The following is a 21,665-nucleotide window of genomic DNA, read 5'->3' as shown; positions in this document are numbered from 1 at the left end:
GAGGAAGACACAAAATGCTCTTTGCTGGCCTCTGTACACACGCATAGATACATAACTGAATATCTGAATGTCCCCCCTACACCTCTCTCTCTCTCTCTCTCTCTCTCTCTCTCTCTCTCACTCACACACACACACACACACACACACACACACACACACACACACAAATAAATAAATATAAAAAGAAAGAAAAAATAGTCTGGAGGGTGTAGAGTGCTTGCCTAGCATGCCCAAAGCCAGGGCTTTGGGTTTGATACTCAGCGAGGAATAAAATTGGGTATGGTATCACATGCCAGAACTCTGGTGGTAGGGGAAGGAAAGTTTCTCTGCTGCATAGCAAGTTCGAGCTGCCCAGGCCTTGCCTTCCTGAACCCCCAAAAACTTCAGTCTACATAGATGGCTTCACTTTTGAAATTGGAGCTTTTCCTTGTATGTTAAACAATCCCTTAAAAAACAGAAGTGTTTTGGGGAGCTACCTTTGGTTGGCATGTACTTATGTCAAAGTCAGGGTGAATTAAGCTTGGTTTAATGGCCCATTGTGAGTTTTATGTCAACTTGACACAGCTAGAGTTTTCTGAGAGGAGGGAGCATCACTTGAGAAAATGCCTCCATAAGATCCAGCTATAGAGCATTCCCTTAATTAGTGATTGACGTAGGAAGGACCAGCCCACTGTGGTGGTGTCATCTATGAGCTGGGTTCTATAAGAAAGCAGGCTGAAGTTGGGCAATGGTGGCACATGCCTTAAATCCCAGCACTCGGGAGGCAGAGACAGATGAATGAATCACTGTGAGTTCAAGGCCAGCCTGGGCTACAGAGTGAGATACATGAAAGGCACAAAACTACACAGAGAAACCCTGTCTCGAAACAACCCCCCCCAAAAAAAAGAAAGAAAGAAAGAAAGAAAAAGAAAGCAGGCTGAGAAAATGACTAGGAACAAGCCAATAAGCATACCCCTCCATGGCCTCTGCGTTAGCTCCTGCCTCCAGGTTCCTGGCCTGCTTGAGTTCCTGTCCTGTCCATCATTGATGGACTACAATATGGAAGTAAGTGTAAGCCACATAAACTCTTTCTTCCCCAGCTTACCTTTGGTCATGGTTTCATCAGAGCAATAGAGTCTAGGGCACCAATCCTCACTGCTCCAGCTCCTGACAATGCCACTCCATAAATAGGCTGGAGAAGACATGGCAAATGTCTTGCCATGTGTTGGGCACAAATTTTAAGTGTCTTACCCCTAGAGAACCTTCTGGGACTGATAATGTCCTGAAGGACAAATATTTGCTACTTAAAAACTTTCTCTGTATCTTCCTTAGTAATTATCCATTTTGGCTTTTTGCTTCACAGGGGGAAATTTTGGTAATTTTTCTTTTTTTCAGTTTCTGTATATCATCCAATTTTCTAATATATGCACAGAATTATGGAAATGTAGGCTTTAAGACTTCTATTTTAAGGAATATGTATTCCATATATAGGCATATATGTATGTGTGTGTACACATGTACATGTATATGTATCAGGCTGACCTTGAACTTCTTACATAGCTGAGGATGATCTTTTATTCCTGGTCATCTTGCCTCCATCTCCTGAGGTCTGGGATTATAGATGGACATCCCCACACACAGTTTAATGAAGTGCTGTTTATTGAACTCAGAGCCTTGTGCATATCGACAAGCACTTTACCATCTGAGCTATATCCCACCCCTTTAAATGATATATTAAGTCATAAGTCCCATAGACACAGATTACTCCTTTAAAATACAAAATTCATTGAGTTTTAATATATTCACAGAGTTGCACATCTACCACAAAGACCAGTTTCCTGACTCTGTGATATGAAAGTAATGTGATCTTTCTGGAACCATGAAGCCATAATTAACCCTTCTATTTGTAAGTTGGCTTGGTCATGGTGTCTAATCGCAGCCACAGAAAAAGTAATTAATACTCTCTCCATCTAAGCTCTTTTTCTCTCAGCCTTTTCTTCCAGACATTCCCCAGCCCTTAACCTCAAGCTATTTCCTGTTTTTACAGTTGCCTTTCACTTCATAGAAACAGAACTGCAGAATTGATGGATTTTTGTGACTTAGTATAATGTTTTCAAGGTTCATTTCTTTTTTTCTGCTTGATCATATTCTGTAGTGTGGACATTGTACCATTCAGGTTCCAATCTCCCTGCTTTGCCTTGACTCATTAGATAGGGACTTCTGCATTTTATTTACTAAATTTTCTTGGTTCTGCTGTTCTTCCATGTTATTTTTCATTTGATGTTTTATTTTGAAATTTCCCCCTGTTCATATTTAATGATCTTAGTACTTACCTACTTAAAGCTTTGATATTTTCTCTGGGTACTGCCTTAGGTAGATCATATGCATTCATGTGAGTGTTGGGTTTTTTTGTTGTTTGTATAATTTTTTAGGTAAGGTCTCCTGTAGCTCAAGCAGTCTTTGAACTCACTTTGTAGACAAGGAGGACCTTGAATTTCTGACCCTCTTGTCTCTACCTCCCAACTGCTTGGTTTTTATAGCGTGCACCACTATGCCTGGCTAATGTGGGATGGTTTTACTGTCTGCAGGGTCTCATGGACACATGGTTTGTTTTCTTCTTCCTGAGGCGATCAAACAGCTGAACGTCCTTCCTAGTCTCATCCTCCTGTCAGCACTGTATGCTTCAGATTTTTGTAACACTGTGTCTCTCCACTTCTGCTGCAGATTCCTTTGCTAGTTTAAGTTGGGATAAATATTTGATAACAACCCCCCCATCTCAGTGGCTTATCATATAAACATTTATTTCATGCTCCTACAACAGCTTCTCTATAAGTTTTTTGCTGGGGTGGGGGTAAACCACTGCTCCTTCTGAGGCCAGTTCTTTACTGGGGTTTAAAAGGCTCCTCCAAAATGCATGTTAAAATTTAAGTGCTACTGAGATGGTAATGGAAAGTTCACCGTTTACAGGTCAGGAGACCCCTGATTGAATGGATTGGTATTATCTTGACAATGGCTCCGTTATAGAGTAGGCATTCTCCTCCCTCTTCTTTTCAGACTCCTCTCTCTCTCTCTCTCTCTCTCTCTCTCTCTCTCTCTCTCTCCCCCCTCACTTTCTCTCTCCCTCCCTCCCTCCCCCTCCCAATCCTGCCCTATGACTCCCTCCTTATGTTATAACAACAAGAAATCCTTCATCTTCAGCTGCCCAACTTCTCCATGAGGAACTTCTTTTCTTTATAAATTATCCAGTCGGAGATAAGCTGTTACAGCACCAACAAGCAGGCTACTCGATGATCCAGAAAAGCATCTCTCTGTGTGGCAGGAGGAGAGCTAGATTTCAACCAGAGCTTCCTTCAACTGTCTTAGCCCCTAAACCGTGTAATTTCTGCTCGTAGTTTTCTATTGGCCAGATTGAGTCAAATATTACCACTAAGTGTAGGGGCTCAGGCATCTTTTTAGTTCATTTATTTTTATTCTGTGTGTTGACTATGCATAATAATGGGTTTCGTCGTGGTGTTTTCATAGGTCCATGTAACGTATTTCTGTCATGTCCACCCCGACTTCCCGCTGGTCTGCCCTGACCTCCCACCTGGTCCCCCTCCTCTTCCATGTCTTCATTATTCATTTTGATGACCCAGTGAGTTTCATTAGGGTTGCTTACTGGGCCCTGGTTGAATGATTATTTACAGAAGCATTAAGTGACCACTGATACTCAGGGATGGGTGAGGCCTCTTGAGGAATCCTCACCCCCCATTACCATGATGTTGGGAATAGGTCCTGGGAGTGGGGAGCTCAAGGGCCTTTCTCTCTGCCTTGAGGGATGTTGACAGGTCCAGCCTTACACGGGTCTTGTGCAGTGCCCTGCCTCACTCTACTCCTTCCTCTGCCTCTTAATTCTTTCCACTCCACCTTCTGTGATGGAGTGGGCGATACAGGAATCCCATCCATGGCTGAGCTCCAGCAGTCCCAGATTCTTACACTTGAACCAGTTAGGGGTCTTTACAGTTAACACTGAAGGCCTTGGGGTTCTGTCTTCTGTATTCCCAGGACAAAAGGAGACATTGTACTGGTGAGCACAATGCCTGTCACATACAGAAGACTGTCATGTAAAACTCCCCTAGAGGGACTCTGGGATAGGCTTGTATCCCTTTAATGTTGGTGTCCTTGAGCTACTCACCTATTACCTATGCTGAAGAGCAGTGTTGGAAAACACTCTGAGTGCGGCCTTGACTCAAAGGTTCTTCTTATCTCTCTGACTACAGGCTTTCATTAAAAAATTGACCTGGATTTGTAGCTCTTGAGAATTACTAGCGTGTGAGACAAAATTTAAATGTCTTCTGCCAAGCATTTTCCAATGTTTACAGTGAAAGAGTCCGTGGGCACAACTGAAGTGCGATCTAGTCCAGTCAGTACTCAGCAGGTTCCCACCTATGAGCCACTTGATTACTGAGACCGTGTCTCACTCAGTCAGCGTTACTATTGCTATGATGAAACATCAAGACAGAAGGACGGTTAGAAAAAGAGTTTCTTTGGCTTACACTTCCACATTGTAGTCCATTATTGAAGGAAGTCAAAACAGGAACTCAAACAGAGTGGGAACCTGGAGGCAGGAACCCATGCAGTTAGCTATAGAGGGTGCTGCAGTGCTGTCTTGCTCCCCACACTTGCTCAGCTTGCTTTCTTATAGGACCCCGGACCGCCAGCTCAATGATGGCCCCACCCACAGTGGGCTGGGCCCGCCCACATCAATCACTAAGAAAATGTCCTATAGGCTTGCCAGCAGCCTGATCTTATGGAAGCAGTTTCTCCTTTGAGGCTTCCTCCTCTCACATGACTGTGGCTTACATTAAGTTAAGGTAAAAGTAGCCAGCACAGAGACCTCTTTCCCACGACCTCTTCTGATCCCATCTCCTGCTTGGTTTTCACTGGCTCCTGGCTCCTTTTAAGTAGCCCACTCACATTAAGTAGTCCACGCACATGGTGTAATCTGGGGCTAACAGTTCCTGCTTCTGCGAAGATTTTAGTTTTGCTTTTAAGTCCCCCTCTTTTTTCCCTGTTTTTGAATGATTTCCCATAAAAAAAATGGGAAAAATGGACATTCTTTAGCTTTTTTAAGATGAAACTGTTTTAACTCTAGATCCTATTTACACAGAAAATCTCATTTGGTTTGGTTTTGAGTTTCTAATGTGCTGAGGAATCCGAGTCTCCAGGGTAATTTTCTTTTCAAGTCTTAGATAGCAGAGGATTAGAAATAAAATGAATTGGAACCAAATAACCTTATATTATCTATTCACTGTGCACAGCTCACGGAATCGCAGACATACTCACTAAACTGGACATTAGATTCGTTTAATATGACCATCTGGTATTTACTCGAATGATATTGAGATAGAGGGAGAGGAGCTTGCATAAGGAATCAGATACCTTTTGCTTGTTTGCAGTCAGAGGGACAACTAATTTCCATGCCTGTTAATACTCCCCCAAGCAGCCGTGCTCAACCTTCCCGATGCTTTGACCCTTTATTTATTTTCGTTGCTGCTTCATAACTGTGATTTTGCTACTTTCAGGAATTGTAATGTAAATATCTGATATGCAGGATATGTGACCTCTGTGAAAGGATCATTTGACCCCTCCAGAGGGGTCATGACCCACAGGTTGAGAACCACTGATCTAGCTGTCCTTTGCACTACAGTGAACTATAGTGAGTGTGTAATTCATCTTTCAAATCGTTGACTCTTTCTCTTAATCTCTTTCTTCCACCACTCAGAATACCTTTTTGTTTCCTTTTGTTTTTTGAGTTGTGGGAGCTGGCCTTGCATTCACAAATGTCTGGTTTCCCCCTATCAAATGCTGGGGATTACAGACCCGAACTACCACACCAGGCTCGGGGTGTCTTTGGACAAATAATACAAGCTATTTTGGGGAGGGAAAGGTCACAGAAACCCTGAGAAGTGTATTAGAATGTGGAGATAATTGAAGGCTAGTTGTCTTGGTTTGAATAGATGGTTGTCATGTCTTCTGCTGGACGTCATATCATGAAATGTGTCCCAGATGGTCTAGTCAGTTGTACTGTCCCCTTGCCTGAGACGTGTTTCTTCAGCTATCTGTAAGTCATGTGTTTGGCAGTCAATCAGACTGACATTTCCTTAACTGGTTACGCCTCCAACTGCTGAATTCATTTCTTTCCTCACAATATCCTCTGTGGAATTTCTTGTTTTTGAAGGTTTTCTATGTAGAAAATTTATAATAGTGATGACTCTTGATTTGCATGCCACTCAATATATGTTGAATGAAGAAAATATGGCATCTTCATCTTCATCAGGTAGTTTTCTCTAGAGCACAGTTTAGGTGCAGGTTTCCGGATTGTGGTGCAGATGTGCAAATCACATACAACACAGGATATACTGAAAAGGTCCCTGTTCACTACTCTAAGATGTCATGATTCCTCTCAAGAACATAAAATTTCCTTACAATGCTGCAAATATATCTAAATGTCCTTGTTGGTTTCATGTATAAACCACTAAATAACACTAGCTTGGCCTATCCATCTTTTTGCCTGTGAAATCTTAAAAGGATTGTCAAATCTCTTTGCAGCATTTGCTTCTATTGGTTTTAAGTTTTTAATGTGTCAGGGAATATGGCTGACTCTCCAGGGTAATTTTCTTTTAAAGTCTTAGGTAGCTGAGGATTATGAAACTTAATAGCAGAGATATCTCTCTTCTTATTTGCACTACATTTACATCAGAAAATACAATAGCTGACAGCATGGCTGCGAACTACATTAATAATTCTAAAGCTTAAAGTTAATGTATTCTGCCATCTGGAGTCTTAACTAAACATTTCTAACATCTTTGAAATCTGCAAAGAAAATGTGTCTCTTGTCAAGCAACCAGAAGCTGCAATTTCATTGTCCTCATGTCAGATACTTCTCATATTCAAAACCTTGGCAATTGGTGTTGTGCATATGTCCAGTGAGAGTGCTCCATTGAGAGGTTGATTTATAATTCCTCTGGAGACAAGCTGGTGTTGCAGAGAGCTGACTTGTCTGTATGCGTGATCACTCCCTCCTCATGGGGGCTTTTGAAGACTGAGCCAGGATACTCTTTATCTTTGTGGACACGTTTGAAAGCCTTTTTCTTCCCGAATTTATATTAGGGTGACAGTAACAAAATGCAGGAAGATTCAACTCGTCCATCAATCATGAAGGAGCTAATCATTTATAACGTGTCAGACTGTGCGAGTCACCAGATCAAAGAGATGAATCAAAAATAATCTTGATGTCTAAGAAGCCCTCAGTCTCAGGAGAGCTGGATTCTATAATGATCATTACAGAACAGTGCAAAATGTGGGACCGTGAAAAAAAGTTTCTTTGCAAACGTCCACTTCCTCCCCACTCCTTAGAGATCCAAGACCACAGAAACCCTAGAGTGCAACCTGTTCCCTTTGCTACGAGAGGAACCCAAGGCCCTAACTCCACCTTTTTTTACTAGAAGGAATCCCCTGTGGTGGGGTGGCCTGAACAGAACTGTGGCTTCCTGCTAAAGCTCTGGGATAATTTGTTGAGCCTCAAAACTCATGTGGAGTATTATGTAGGCTTGCATAAGAAGGGTTTACAGATCCACAAGAGAGAATCGTAGACTGGTCATGAAGTAGTCCTCAGATTCCCATAGAGTCCTGGGTAGCAACTTGGCCTGGTCCTTTTGATGAGATAGTGAATTACAACTGAGTCAGGCTCAAGATGCAGGCTCTTCAGGGCATCATCCAGCATGGGATCTACTTACACTGGTCTTTGCCCAAGCCCTCGATCACTGACAACAAGGTCCAAATTCCTGTTGTCAGGCTGCTTTTTTATATAGCTTATAATTTGGTCTCTGTCTCATCAGCCCTCTTTCCATTCCTAAGTCTATTTATAATGTTAAAACACAAAATTACAGCAAAATTGGTGTAAGAATCAAGTTGGCTTTACTTATAATTCCACAACTAGGCAGTATCTCATTTTAGGAAACAGTGTTAAGCTGATCCTAGTCTAGAAAACTGGCTCTGTGGGGAAGAAAGAGTTGATAAAACAGACACAGAAAAAAGATCAGAGTAAAAGGTCATTCAAAAACTTCTTTAGAGCATTAAGATGGAGGGCATTTGTGACTTCATACTGACTCAGGTAGCCTGGGTTCTGACTTGTTTTAAAGCTCAGTTGGATTATATAGCTTGTGGCACAGTGATTCCATTCTTGTTTGGTCTGCTGGAGGGTGATGCAGAGAGCTAGTTCAAACAGTGGCCTCCTGTAAACTCTGATGGTTAACATACAGCTTGTGGTGTGGCTTCTCTCATAGAAAGGCAGAGCCTCATCTACTGCTGGCTAAGGATAGTTCAGATAATCTCTTTATTTATTTATTTATTTGCTTGTTTGTTTGTTTGTTAATTTACTTACTTATTTACTTGGTGTGTGTGCGTGTGCGTATGTGTTGCATGTGTGTGGGTGCGTGCACATGTGCTGTGTTGTGAATGGAAGTCAGAGGCAATCTGAGGGAGTCATTTCTCACCTTTCACCATGTGGGCTAAAGGGGTGGTACTCAGATCATCAGATTTGGCAGTAGGTGCCTTTCCTGGCGCTCACATAGGATTTCTGTCTTAGGGTTACTATTGCTGTGGTGAAACACCTCAGAAACATCAAAGAAATTTGGGTAGAAAGGGTTTATTTGGCTTACACTTCCACAGCACTGTTCATCAATGGAGGAAGTCAGGACAGGAACTCAAACAGGGCAGGAACCTGGAGGCAGGAGCTGATGCAGAGGCCATGGAGAGGCTCTACTTACTGGCTTGCTCAGCCTGCTTTCTTATAGAATCCAGGATTACTAGCCCAGGGGTGACACTACCCAAAATGGACTGGGCCTTCCCCCATCGATCACCAATTAAGTAAATGCCCTACAGGTGTAGCCATAGCCCATCTTACGGAGGCATTTTCTCAGTTGAGGTTCCCTCCTCTCAAATGACTTCAGTTTGTGTCAAGTTGACATAAAACTATCCTTTACAATTAATTTCTTATAAAGAAATAGCCATAATGTGTATATTGTGGTTTCTATTTTTAATGGGATTTCTGTGTGTGTGACTATGTGTCTCGTGACTATATGTGTTTCTTGTGATTTTCTTTGGCTCCTTTTCTTCTGTTTGTTTTGTTTCTATTCTGCCTTGCTTGTTTTGTTTCATTTTATTATTACTTTTCGATGCCTGTTTTCCAATGAGAGAGAGAGAGGAGAGAGAGAAAAGATAAAAAGGGTGTGGATTTGCATGGGAAGGGAGGTAGGAGGGCCTGGGGGAGGGGAAACTGTAATCAGAATATATTGTATGAAAAATATCTATTTTCAATAAAAGAAAAATAGGAAAAAGTAGCCATAGCTACCAGATTTGCTGGGTAGAACATGGTCTTTTAGAAGAAACAGGCCCATTCTTTTTTATTTTTAAACATAGCTTTTTTTTTTTTTTTTTAACAGATTCTTTAGGAATTTTACATTACAACCCCAATACCACTCATTTTCCAGTCCTCCATGTCTGTCCTCCACCCTTGTCACCTTCCCTCTGAAAAGAAAATAAAAATAAATAAACAAAACAACAGAAAACACCCCCCCCCTTCCCATCTTTCCATCACACATCATTTGTCGCAGCAGCCTCCTGAGCTTTGGTGTATCACCAAGTAGACCCTCCTGCCCAAACAGCTCTACTTGCAAATGTTCATTGCAATGAGTTGTTGGTCAGGTTCAAGGCCTCTGGCTTCTTCTACACTATCAATATTGAGCCGTCACTGAAACTTTTCTCAGATATCCTGCTGTTGAGTCATGGAGATCCTGCGACTGTGGTTCCACAGGACCAGACCGGTTCCTTCATGAGCTCCAGCATGTCATAGATGGGGTAGATACTAGGGTGGGCCAACACAAAGCCCTGGATGTGGTCCCGGGTAGTAGCTGAAGTAGTTAGTCAAGGTGTCCTCCATGACCACCCACTTCAGGCGAGGGTCACAGCCGGCTCTTCTGTGCACATATTATTAGGGTCAGCTCTTCCTCCATGCTCATGGTGAGGGTTGGGGCCAGCTCTCCCATTGTGGCAGATGATAAGGATGAGCCTGCTCTCCACTGATGTGCAGGGCCATTTCTCCCAGGGCTTGTGAGGGGCCGGGTCATCTCTACACATCCCTCAGACATCAACATGGCTTCAAGGGGCAGTCTAGACCATATGACATCAACATGGCCCCCAGTTGGTAACATAGGATATCATCACAGAACCTGGCTATAGTAGGACCATGGACCCAGACATGGCCCTTGGCTACAGTTTAGGCCTGGACATCACCATTGCCTTGAGTGGCAGCACATGCCACTCAGATTAGTATGGCCCCAGCAGCAGCATTGCTCTTGGACATCAACATACTCCCATTTTCAAATTAAATTTCATTGTGTATTTTTAATGTACATGATACTGGGTTTCATGAGGACATTTTCATACAAATGAGGTACTTATTTAAGCATGTTCTTCACAACCCCTACTTACCTTCCTCTTCATCAACTGGTCCCTTTGTTCCTCTAGACAGTTTTTGAGGGTTTTTTGTTTGTTTGTTTGTTTTTATTGTTTTTTGTTTGTTTGTTTTTTGAGACAGAGTTTCTCTGTGTAGCTTTGTAGCCTTTCCTGGAACTCACTCTGTAGACCAGGCTGGCCTCGAACTCACAGAGATCTGCCTGCCTCTGCCTCCTGAATGCTGGGATTAAAGGTGTGCGCCACCACCGTGTGGCCCTTCTAGACAGTTTTGTTTCTACCCTCATGTCATATCTATGTGTGACCTTATCTATCCATGCAGAATGTAGGAATAGAAACTTAGAGAAAACGTATTTATCTATTAAGATGGGCTTCACTTGTTCATTAAGCAAATGCTTAATGTTCATTTGCTTATCTCCAGTTGTCTCCATCTTCCTGCAAACAGTCTAGCTTCATTCCCTATGGCTAACATCCATTCCTCTGCTGCTGGACACCTAAACTGGTTCCATGACTTCACTACTTGTGAATGGTGCTACTGTGAACACTGGTGAGCGTGTGTCTCTGTGATGTGTTCACTTAGAGTCCATTGAGAAGATACCCAGGAGTGATAGAACTGGACCATATGGCAGTTCTGTTCCTAAGTTGTTGACAATGTCCACTCTGGCTTCCATAGTGAGAGGATAATGAATACCCAGGTCTGGGAGATTTCGCTATATCTGACGTAGGATATCTGAGGGAAACAAATGTGTGTACACTATACTTTTATGTCCATTAACTTTATTCCTCTAAGACAAAATTCTATCAATACAGCTATAGCTCCGTCAGGCATTCAGGGCAGGAATAACTCTGGATACACCAAGCTCTTTATCCGTCTACTTTATTTCTCTGGTCTGAAATCCTGTCTACTTAGCTTTAGTTCCATCTGGTTCCTTCACATAGTCCTGTTAACGACTAAGCTCTTATGCTTTCAGCCTCATCTTTGTCCTCTTGTTTCCGCATTCTCCATCTCTACTACTTCTCTACTCTAGTACTAATGGAGTACAAGAGTTCTGTCTTACTGTCTACAAAACTTCTGTCTTCCTCTTTCTGGCCAAGCCATTTTGTCTGCTCTACAGATAATGCCTGTCCTTTCTTTCTGGCCCTCGTTCTCTGCCTCCTCATGAATGTTGCCCTACCTTCCACCTTGATATGTAAAAACTTCTTTTCTCAGTCAATTACTCTGGAGAGCCGCTAGGCCTCTAGGCAGGGGGGATGGTCTGAGCTTCATTTGCACAAGAGCAAAGCTATGTGGCTCCAGTCAGCTTGTCTCCTAGCAACGTGTGTGTGTGTGTGTGTGTGTGTGTGTGTGTGTGTGTGTGTGTGTGTGTTATCTAGGAGTTCAGCAGGTCTGGGGAGCTGAACTGTTAGCCAAATGGTCTGCGCATGCAAGACTTTCATAGCAGAAGACAGCTGAAATATTAAGGGCTGGATAACACCAAATATTTATAATAAATGGCTTGCCTTTTGACAAACCCTTGGCCGGTCAAAGCATAGCTTTAATACACAACTGAATCTCTATAGTATGTTCTTGTGGCTCGCCACAAATGGACTAGTTTATACCCTCTCCAGCAGTGCATACCGGCTCCCGTTGTCCACATCTCTGCTAGCATTTGTAATTATAGCTATTTGTATATATACTCAGATGAGAGTTATACCAGTGCAGTTCTGATTGGCATTTCTATGGTGGCTGGCCAAGTTGAATGCCTCTTTTTTCTTTTTTCTTTTTGGTTTTTTTGACACAGAGTTTCTCTGTGAAGCTTTGGAGCTTTTTTTGGAACTCACAGGCTGGCCTCAAACTCAGAGATCCGCTTGTCTCTGCCTCCTGAGTGCTGGGATTAAAGGTGTGTGCCACAATCATCCAGCTGAATGCCCGTTTTTTCATGTGTTTGTTGATCACTTGTTTTTCATCTTTTGAGAGCTGCCTATTTCATTATGTTTTGTTGTTTGAGTTTCTGTTTAGATTTTTGAGTTCTTTGTATATGCTAGGTAATGTTACTCCTTTGCCAGTTGACTAGATGCTAAAGACATACTCCCGTTCTTCACTTGATGAACTATTTCGAATTGACAAATGGGAATGGGACCTCATGAAATTAAAAAGCTTCAGTCTTATTTCTTGAGTGACTGGCGTCCTTTTGATAAAGCCCTTCCTGTCCCAATAGCATGAAGGGTTTCCTCTAATAGTTTCAGACTTTCATGTGTTATGTTGAGGCCTTCTATATATTTGGTTTTTGTTCTGGTGAGAGATAGGAATCAAATTTCTTTTTTCATAGTAGATACCTAGTTCTCCCAGCATCTTTTATTGAAATGATTGTCTTTCTTGCCCTAATATGTGTTTTTGCCACCTTTGTTACAAATCAGGTGCTTGGAGTTGTGTGGGTATATATCTGTGTTTTCCTACATACCTGCTTGTGCCAGCACCATGCTACCCTTTGCTGCCATGACTCTGCATTACAGCCTGAAATCACATATGGTAATGCCTGTAGCATTGCTCCCTTTGCTGAGAACTACTTTGACTACACAGAGTCTTTTGTGTTTACATGAGTTTTTAGGGACATATGTTGCATTATACTTCAGATTTAAAAATAGTTCAGTGTTGAAAAAAATTACTCTGTTGCTTTTCTATTCTGTGTTTTTATTTTTTATATAATAGCCTTACAACATGTAGTGAACTAAAGCTAAAAAATTATTTATTAAATTTGAGCTTAAAAACAACATGTCCAAGAATTTTTAAAAGCTCCTGCTTTTAGAACCAGAGCACCTCCCAGGTTTGGGACACTTTCCACTATTTCAAACTTGCCCTTATTTCACAACAGTATCAGCGTACTTTTTCCTTAACTATAAGATGAATCAAGGTTTTGTGGTGCTTATACATTTGAAGCAAAGTGGATAAGGTTTTGATAATGCTCCGATAGTTTCTGAAATAATCTTAAGAATTCAACATTTACACTGTGAATCAGTTTTAGCTAAAAAGAATTTTAATCTCTTTGGTTAATTAAATTTGTTCTTTGACATTTTCATACATGTATAAAATGCATTGTGATTACTCCCCCCTCCCATTCCTGTGAGCTTCCTGCCTTTTCCCCAACAAATCCCTTCCCCACATTCACAGCTTTTTGTTTTTTTTTTTTGTGATCCATTGAGTTTTACTAAAGCTGCCATTATGATCATGGGTTTGGAATTATCCACTGGAGCCTGGTGGACTCACCAGTGAATATGAAACTGAAGGAAATCATTCTCTCTGTCACAGAATCTTCAGTAGGGAGAGGCAAGTCTCCATGAGTGTAATGGCTAGTTTTCTGTCAATTGGACACAATCTAGGGTCATCAGAAAGGAGGGGTCCCCAGTTGAGAAAATGCCTCCATAAGACTGGGCTATATGCAAGCCTGTAAGGTATTTTCTTAATTAGTGTTTGATGGGGAAGGGTCCAGCTCACTGTGGTTGGTGCCTCCCCTGGGCTGGTGGTCCTGGGTTCTATAAGAAAGAAGGCTGAACAAGCCATGAAGAGCAAGCCAGTAAGCAGCATTCCTCCATGATCTCTGCATCAGCTCCTGCCTCTAGGTTCCTGCCCTGTTTGAGTTCCTGTCCTGACTTCCTTCAGTGATGAACAGTGATGTGGAAGTGTAAGCCACATAAACTCTTTTCTCCTCAAGTTGTTTTGGTCATGGTGTTTACATCACAGCAACAGTAACCCTAATGAAAACAATGAGTTTCCTATCTCTTCACAGTAATTATCAACAGGGCCAGTCCTGCTCAGGCTCTGGTGTGAGGAATCATGGCAGCTGTAATTCGAGATTGCAATGGCTATGTCATGCCTAGACTTCGAGATTGCAATGGCTATGTCATGCCTAGACATCCATCTCTCACGTTCTTCCTGTTCTTCTGTGATGTTCCCTGAGCCTTAGAATGGGTGGTATAAATGTCTGGTTTAGAGCTGAGCTTTTGTCTGCTCGTGCAAGAAGAATGGCATTGGGATTTTGATGACCACTGCACTGAATCTTTTGATTGGTAAATGGCCGTTTTCGTAATATTAACTCTCAGCTGTGAGCAGCAGAGCTCTTCCCATTTCTAAGTATTTCAAAGTTTTCACAGTAGAGGTCTTCTTTCACTTTAGATTTGCTCCAAGGTAAATTTTTCTTGAGGTAATCATGAATGAGATTCCTTTTCCCAATTTCTTTTTCAATACATTCTCATTGGTATATAAGGATACTGGTTTTTGTGTATTGATTTTATATCCTCCCATTTTGTTGAGATATTTTTAAAAACCAGATCTGAGAGTTTTCTGGTAGAGTGTTTGTTGTCTCTTCTGTACAAAGTCATATCATCTGCTCATAATGAAACATATTTCTTCCTTTCCTATTTATATTCAGTTTTCCCTTGTCATATTGCTCTAAGACCGTAAGCACTATGTTGAATGAAAATGGAGGAGTAAAGCCATTTCTGGAGGAAGATCCTGGCACTGTTGGCAAGAGGCTATGGGTCCTCTTCCCAGTATGAACTTCAGTCTGTCTTCCCACCTCGCCTGGAAGATAAAGCCCTTTGTTCAGTGGTATAGAATGCCTATATTCAGATGCCTTTGGCCTTGAGCTAATTGCAGGCAAGCTCTTGTTAGAGTTCTGTCTGGATGGGGATCTACAAAAAGACCCTGGGCCTGACCACTGCTGGCCAGTGACACTCCTTTTGGTAATTCAAGTTGCTGTGCAGGCTACAGTGACAGTGTAGTGCATTTCTTATATGGTTGACTTTACTCAATTTGAAAGAATGTGATTGTTTTATTGTATGCTGATTTTATGTTAAAGATCTTATTCTTAGAGTTGATAGATGACTGTTTTATTTTGAATGTTCTTTTCAAGTAAAGTACTTGGCATCTTTGTATGTGTTCCCCATTTCAGGGGAAGATTGATTGTTCTGGGAAGCAGAGACTTGGGTACTAATGACCTAAGAGTCAGGGATGCATTGATTCTCCACAGCTGTCTCAACCTCAGTGCTAATGACATGCGTTACTAGATGCTTCTTTGTGATGGGCACCTACCTGGACTTCATAGGAGTTCAGCAGTGTCATGGGCAGCTCCTTGCTAGATCCTGGCAGCATCCCAATCTCCTAAGACTAGAAATTTGTTTTGTTTTCCTTTGGAGACAAGCCTAGTTTAGGATGTCTTCACACTCATTTGTCCTGAGATTACAGATGAGTGCCACTATTTTGAGCTTTAGATACTATGAATAAATGAATGAATGAACAATGAACGAACGAACGAACGAATGAATGAATGAATGAATAAGTAAATAAATGTCTCTAAGCACTCACAAATGTTTACGTTATGTTCAGGGGGTTGGGGTGCAGTTTAAACTCAGCCCCAAAGTCTACTAAAAATTGCTAGTCTAGAACAGTGATTTTGAGATCACAGTCTCAGTGTGTTAATGTGTTGTGAACTCAGTTTAGAGCATTAATATCACTGCTCTTTAAAAGTGGAACGTGAGAAAGGTTAGTGCTTTCAGTTAACGTGCTGAGGAAATGGGGTACACACATCCAGAATGTAAAACTAGACCTCTATCTTACCAATTACAAAAACCAACAAAAACCAACCACAAATGGTTTAAAAATCCCAGTGTGGTAGCATGTGCCCAGAGTCCCAGCATGCAAGAGGTTCAGTCAAGAGGACCAGGAGTTTGAGGCCAGACTTGTCTCTAAAAACAAACAAATGAGGGCTGGAGAGATGGCTCAGCTGTTAAAGGCTAGGCTCACAACCAAAATATAAAAACAAACAAACAAACAAACAAAACCAGTTAAAATATTAGATTTAACTATAACACCTGAAATTTTAAACAACAAGAAGGAAAATTAAATCAGAAAAATGCTTCAAAACATTGAAATGGGCTAGGAACTTTTTGAAATAGACACTCCCCCACCCATGCAAAATCACAAAACCAAAACCAGACAAACTAGATTACATCATTTGAAAAGCTTCATTGCAGCAGTAGAAACAGCAGATCAAGGGGAAAAATATTAACCAACTCTTCATCTGGCAGAAGGTCCAGGTCCAAAATATACAGGGAACTAAAAATCTCAATCATAAAGAACAAAATAATGCAATTTAAATAGCAATGGACCTTAACAGACATTTCTCAGTCATACAGATGATCAATAGATACACGAATACCCAGCATGCATCATGGCTGGATCTGTACTGACACAGCATAGGGATCTGGGGACGCTTCTGCTGATGAAGTGACAGCAAAGAGGCATTCTGGGTGACATAATACCATAAAACCCCCCATAGTTGGCCAAATTAAGGCTTTCCCTCATAATTACTTAGTTATGTCAATTTCTACAGAGGCAGGAAGTAGCTGAAGGTAGACTCCATTAGGTTTATTCCCCAATGCAATTTTGTGCCTGTTGCAAATGTAGCCCAACAAAATGTAGCAGACACAATACTGGTAGCTGAGTGCACTAGTTATTTTCTTGGCTGCTGTGGTGGGTTGAATAGGTATGGCTCCCATAGACTCATAGGTTTGACTGCTTGGCCCATGGGGAGTGGCACTATTAGGAGGTATGGCCTTGTTAGAGTAGGTGTGGCCTTGTTGGAGGAAGTGTGTCACTATGGAGGCAGACTTTGAGATCTTAGAAGCTCAAGTCTGGCCATTGTAACACAGTTTTTTCTTTCTGTTGCCTGTGGATCAAGATGTAAAACTCTCAGCTCCTTCTCTGGCATCATGTCTGCCTGTACACTGCCATGTTCTGCCACAATCATAATGAACTAAACCTCTGAGACTGTAAGCCAGTCCCGTTTAAATATTTTGCTTTGTAAGAGTTGTCATGGTCATTGTGTCTCTTCACAGCAATAGAAGCCCTATGTTTCTGTGACCAAAGACGTGACAAGAAGCAATTCTGTGATATCACTCTGTATAAATAAAATGCTGATTGGCCAGTAGCCAGGCAGGAAGTATAGGCGGGACAAGCAGAGAAGAGAATTGTGGGAGGTAGAAGGCTGGGGAGGACAGACACCGCCAGCCGCCACCATGGCAAGAAGGATGTAAGGTAATGGTAAGCCACGAGTCACGTGGCAAAGTATAGATTTATAGAAATGGGTTAATTTAAGATAGAAAAAGTAGATAACAAGAAGCCTGCCATGGCCATACAGTTTGTAAACAATATAAGTCTCTGTGTGCTTTCTTGGTTGGATCTGAGCCACTGTGGGACTGGCGGGTAAGAGAGATTTGTCCTGACTGGGCCAGGCAGGAAAACTCTAACTACAAAGCAACTTAAAGAAGAAAGTTTGTCATGTCTCACAGTTCAAGGAGATACTGTATATTATACCAGAGGAGGCATGGGTCAGGGCCCAGGGAGTTGGTTTGAACGTGAGCTGACTGGTCATATTACATCCTTAGCCAGGAAGCAGAGAGCAGACAGGAAACAGGGTCTAGATGTCAAACCTCAAGGCCAACCTGCAATGACTCACTTCCTCTAGCAAAGACCCACCTTCTAAAATGTTCTATAACTTTCCAAACAGTTGGGGACCAAGTGTTCAAACACATGAACCTATGGGGAAATTTCATACTCAGACCACAATTCTGGGTAATTTATAAAAGAAAGCTCATAGCACTTAAGGTTGGAAGTTTAAGACCAGGTGATTGCCCCTGCCAAGAACCCCAGGCTTCATTGCAGCGTGGTCAAACAGGAGGAGCAGGTAAGTACAAAAGAGGCAAGCGCAAGGGGTGGTTTTATGTAACAGTCTGCTCTCCAGGTAACTAATCCAGTCTCTCAGGAGCAAGAATTCACCTAGTATTACAAAAACCATCTTCATTATGGTTTCTATTGCTATGAAGAGACCGTGACCATGGAAACTCCTATAAAGGAAAACGTTTAATTGGGGTGGCTTACAGTTTAGAAGTTTAAGCCATTATCATCATGGTTGGGACATGGCAGCATACACACAAACATCTGCAGGCAACAGGAAGTGAACTGTGACACTGGGCATGGCTTGAGCACAGGAGACTTCAAAGCCCACTCCCACAGTGACACACTTCCTCCAACAAGGCCACACCTACTCCAACAAGGCCACACCTCCTAATAGTGCCACTCCCTGTGAGCTTATGGGGGCCAAGTACATTCAAACTGCCACACTAACCCAGTAAGGAAAGGCTCCATTGCATCTTAATGATCTAATTACCTCTTTTTGGGCCCATCTCCCAGCACTACCACTGAGGAAATCTAATTTATACCAGCATTTCAGAGAGGACACACTGTGTTCAAAGCTCACCAAGCAGGGCCTTACAGGTTGTCCAACAAATGGTTGGATGTATTTTTGGGTATGCCATGCACAACCCTTGCCTTGTGTCCCTTAGGGACCCTTCTGCAGATGCATAGTCTCAACTTCCTTTATTTAATCTAAAAAGCTCTAGGAAAACTTACTTATGCAGCCAACCACAGAACTTCCTTTTCATTTCTTATCACACCAAATTGCTCTTTCTCTTCCCCCACTCCTTTTAAAATTAGCCTTAACATCTTTTAGCCAAGATGATTGGAATGCTTTTTCTTTTTCCACACATATTCTAAGAAGTGGGGCTTTGGGGCTGGAGAGGTGGCTAGGCAGTTAAGAGCACTGGCTGCTCTTCCAAAGGTGGCTCACAACCATCTATGATGGGATCTGATGCCCTCTGCTGGCATAAAGTCATCCATGCAGGCAGAGTATTAGAACACTAATACATATAAAATAAATAGATAAATCTTAAAAAAAAAAAAAAGTGGAACCTTGTTGTTTGGTTTTTAGCTGGTGGTTATCAGTTTCTTTGTGTGCTCTTTGGAAATAGGGACTATGCAGGTTATCAGTCACTACATCCTGCCTTGATTGAAAAACAATGTAATTAAAATTCACGGAAGAGAGAATTTGTAAAGTGACAAGCTGCCTTTTAAAGCTGTTCCCATAACTTATTTTTGAATTTACCGTCAGTAATTAATCTACATTATTAAATAAGATCCAGTTCACTGGAGCCACTGAATAATTACTGTGTTAGTTAAGTAGTGTTTCTATGATGGTGTAAGTTTTATTAAATATGCCAAGTTGTTTTTAGGGAGCAGTCTCGGAATTCCTTGAGAAAGGGTGAGAAATACATCATTCATCATGAATCTGACCTTTATGATTAAGATAATAGCATGGAATATAGCAAATTAAAAATTTAAATGCAATACATGGCCAATAAGGGTTATTCCTAAGGAACTTTTTTTTTTTTTTTCTGAAGGCACCGTGACAGAGAAGCTTTTCCCAAAGATTATGACATAGAAGGTCCTGAGATGGTGAAAAAACTGTGTAATTCAACGTATTGGCGACTTGGGACTGACTGTCCAGTAAGTAGTTGCTGTTAATTTCTTTGTCCGAAATCTCTGTCATCCTGAAACAGCAAAAGGTAAGGTGAGGAGTATCTTTTCCAACACTGTTACTCATTTGTGACAATAATTAGGTGACTTAGTTGCAGTTCACTTAGCAAACTTGTACAGTGCACCTACTTCTTAAGGTTACAGGGTGAACTATATGCAACAAAGTGCTTAGCATGCTGCCTGACTGTATTAGTTAGTGTTCAGCTGCTATAACAAGATATCTTACATAGGCTACCTATGAAGTAAAGCCATTTATTTTGACTCTCAGCTCTGGAGGTTTAAGTCTAAAATCAGGTCACCCCACTGGTCTGATAAGGGTGACTGGCGTGTCATTGGGGAATGCATGTCAGGGTCAGTAGCCACATTTTAAGGCAGGAATAAGAGGGAAACTGAAACTAGACCACCCAATTTCTTTTGAGAGTATACCCTCAAAGAGTCTCTTACCTCTTAAAGATCCCCATGCTTCCCAGTTCTACCACCATGGGAAGATGTGATGCTATGCAACAGCAGCAGCGTCTTGCTGGAACAGCAGCAGCTTGCTGGGTGACTTCCAGCTTCCAGAATGACCCTGTGAAGCATGTGTTTATCTCCATTTTGTAGAGGCAGGGAGAGACTTCCAAGTGTGGAGCAGTTCATTCAGAGACGTGTAGCCAGGGAATGGGAAAGTGCAGTTTGAACCCAGGTGTTACACAAATCTTCAAAGGTCTTATTAATAAAAACAAACCTGGAGCTGGGTAATGGGGTGAATGCTGGAAGATCAGAGAAGCAGAACAAGCCACAGCTTCCTCACCTCGCCCATTCCTCAGCTGATCCTGTTTCTTCAAACTGAATGCTTCTGTGTCCTCATCCAAATGGATCTCAGATGAACTGCTGCTAAAAAGCCTCAAAGCTTAACAAAGGCTCTAGTTTCTGGTTTACATGCCTTATATACCTTTCTGCTTTTTGCCATTACTTCCTGGGACTAAAGGCATGAGTCACCATTCCTGGCTATTTGCAGTGTGGCTTTGAACTCACAGAGATCCAGATGGATCTCTGCCTCCAGAAGGCTAGCATTAAAGGTGAGAGTGCCACCATTTTCTGCCCTCTATGTCTGTCTAGTGGCTGTTCTGTTCTCTGACCCCAGATAAATTTATTAGGATGCACAATATATTAGGGGACACAATATACCACCACACGCAGGTATCTGATTTTTTTTCTTTTTCTTTTTCTAAAATACTTTTCTCAAGGTAGATGTTACAAGAAATTAAACCTGCTATTAGTATGACCACAAAGTTTTGGGATCCAGGTACAGAAGCTTACCAGTCTAAAAACTCTTCACTTGTACAGTATAATGGCAGTAGTTTTGGGGCTAGATAAAAGCCTGTATAGGGGATGGAAGAGATGATTGAGTGATTGAGAGCCCTTGCTGCATAATCATGAGGACCAGAGTTAAGATCTCAGTACACACACAACAAGCAGGGCATCTGTCACTCACCTATAACTCCAGTTCCAAGGAGGACAGACACAGGATGATCAGCCTACCCAGAAAAAAACAAATGAACTCTAATGTCAGGGAAAAACCTTGTCCCCCACCCCACCCCAAATAGGGGGAGAATGGTAGAGAGGAACATGTGCCCTCTTCTGGCCTCTGTATTGGTAATGAGATCTAAGGCATGGGCACCTGAACATATGTGTACACATACACCATGCACTCACACACACAAAATCGTATGCACACAACTAAATTCTGAAGACCCCATCAAACCCATTTAAACATTGGGAT

General features: G+C 41.9%; 1 protein-coding gene across 1 annotated transcript in view; it reads left to right on the top strand.

Annotated features, from left to right (window-relative positions):
- Positions 1 to 21,665, top strand: part of C1H9orf135 (chromosome 1 C9orf135 homolog) — a 92,009-nt gene that overhangs the window by 11,390 nt on the left and 58,954 nt on the right. The window contains exon 2 of the mRNA XM_036176274.1: positions 19,768 to 19,873. Within this exon, the coding sequence (XP_036032167.1) occupies positions 19,768 to 19,873 (106 nt within the window). The remainder of the gene's footprint in view (positions 1 to 19,767; positions 19,874 to 21,665) is intronic.

The sequence above is a fragment of the Onychomys torridus genome, chromosome 1, assembly GCF_903995425.1.
Source record: "Onychomys torridus chromosome 1, mOncTor1.1, whole genome shotgun sequence".
Lineage (NCBI taxonomy): Eukaryota > Metazoa > Chordata > Mammalia > Rodentia > Cricetidae > Onychomys > Onychomys torridus.
Note: the sequence above shows the minus strand (reverse complement) of the source record. Positions and strands in the feature narration are given on the sequence as shown.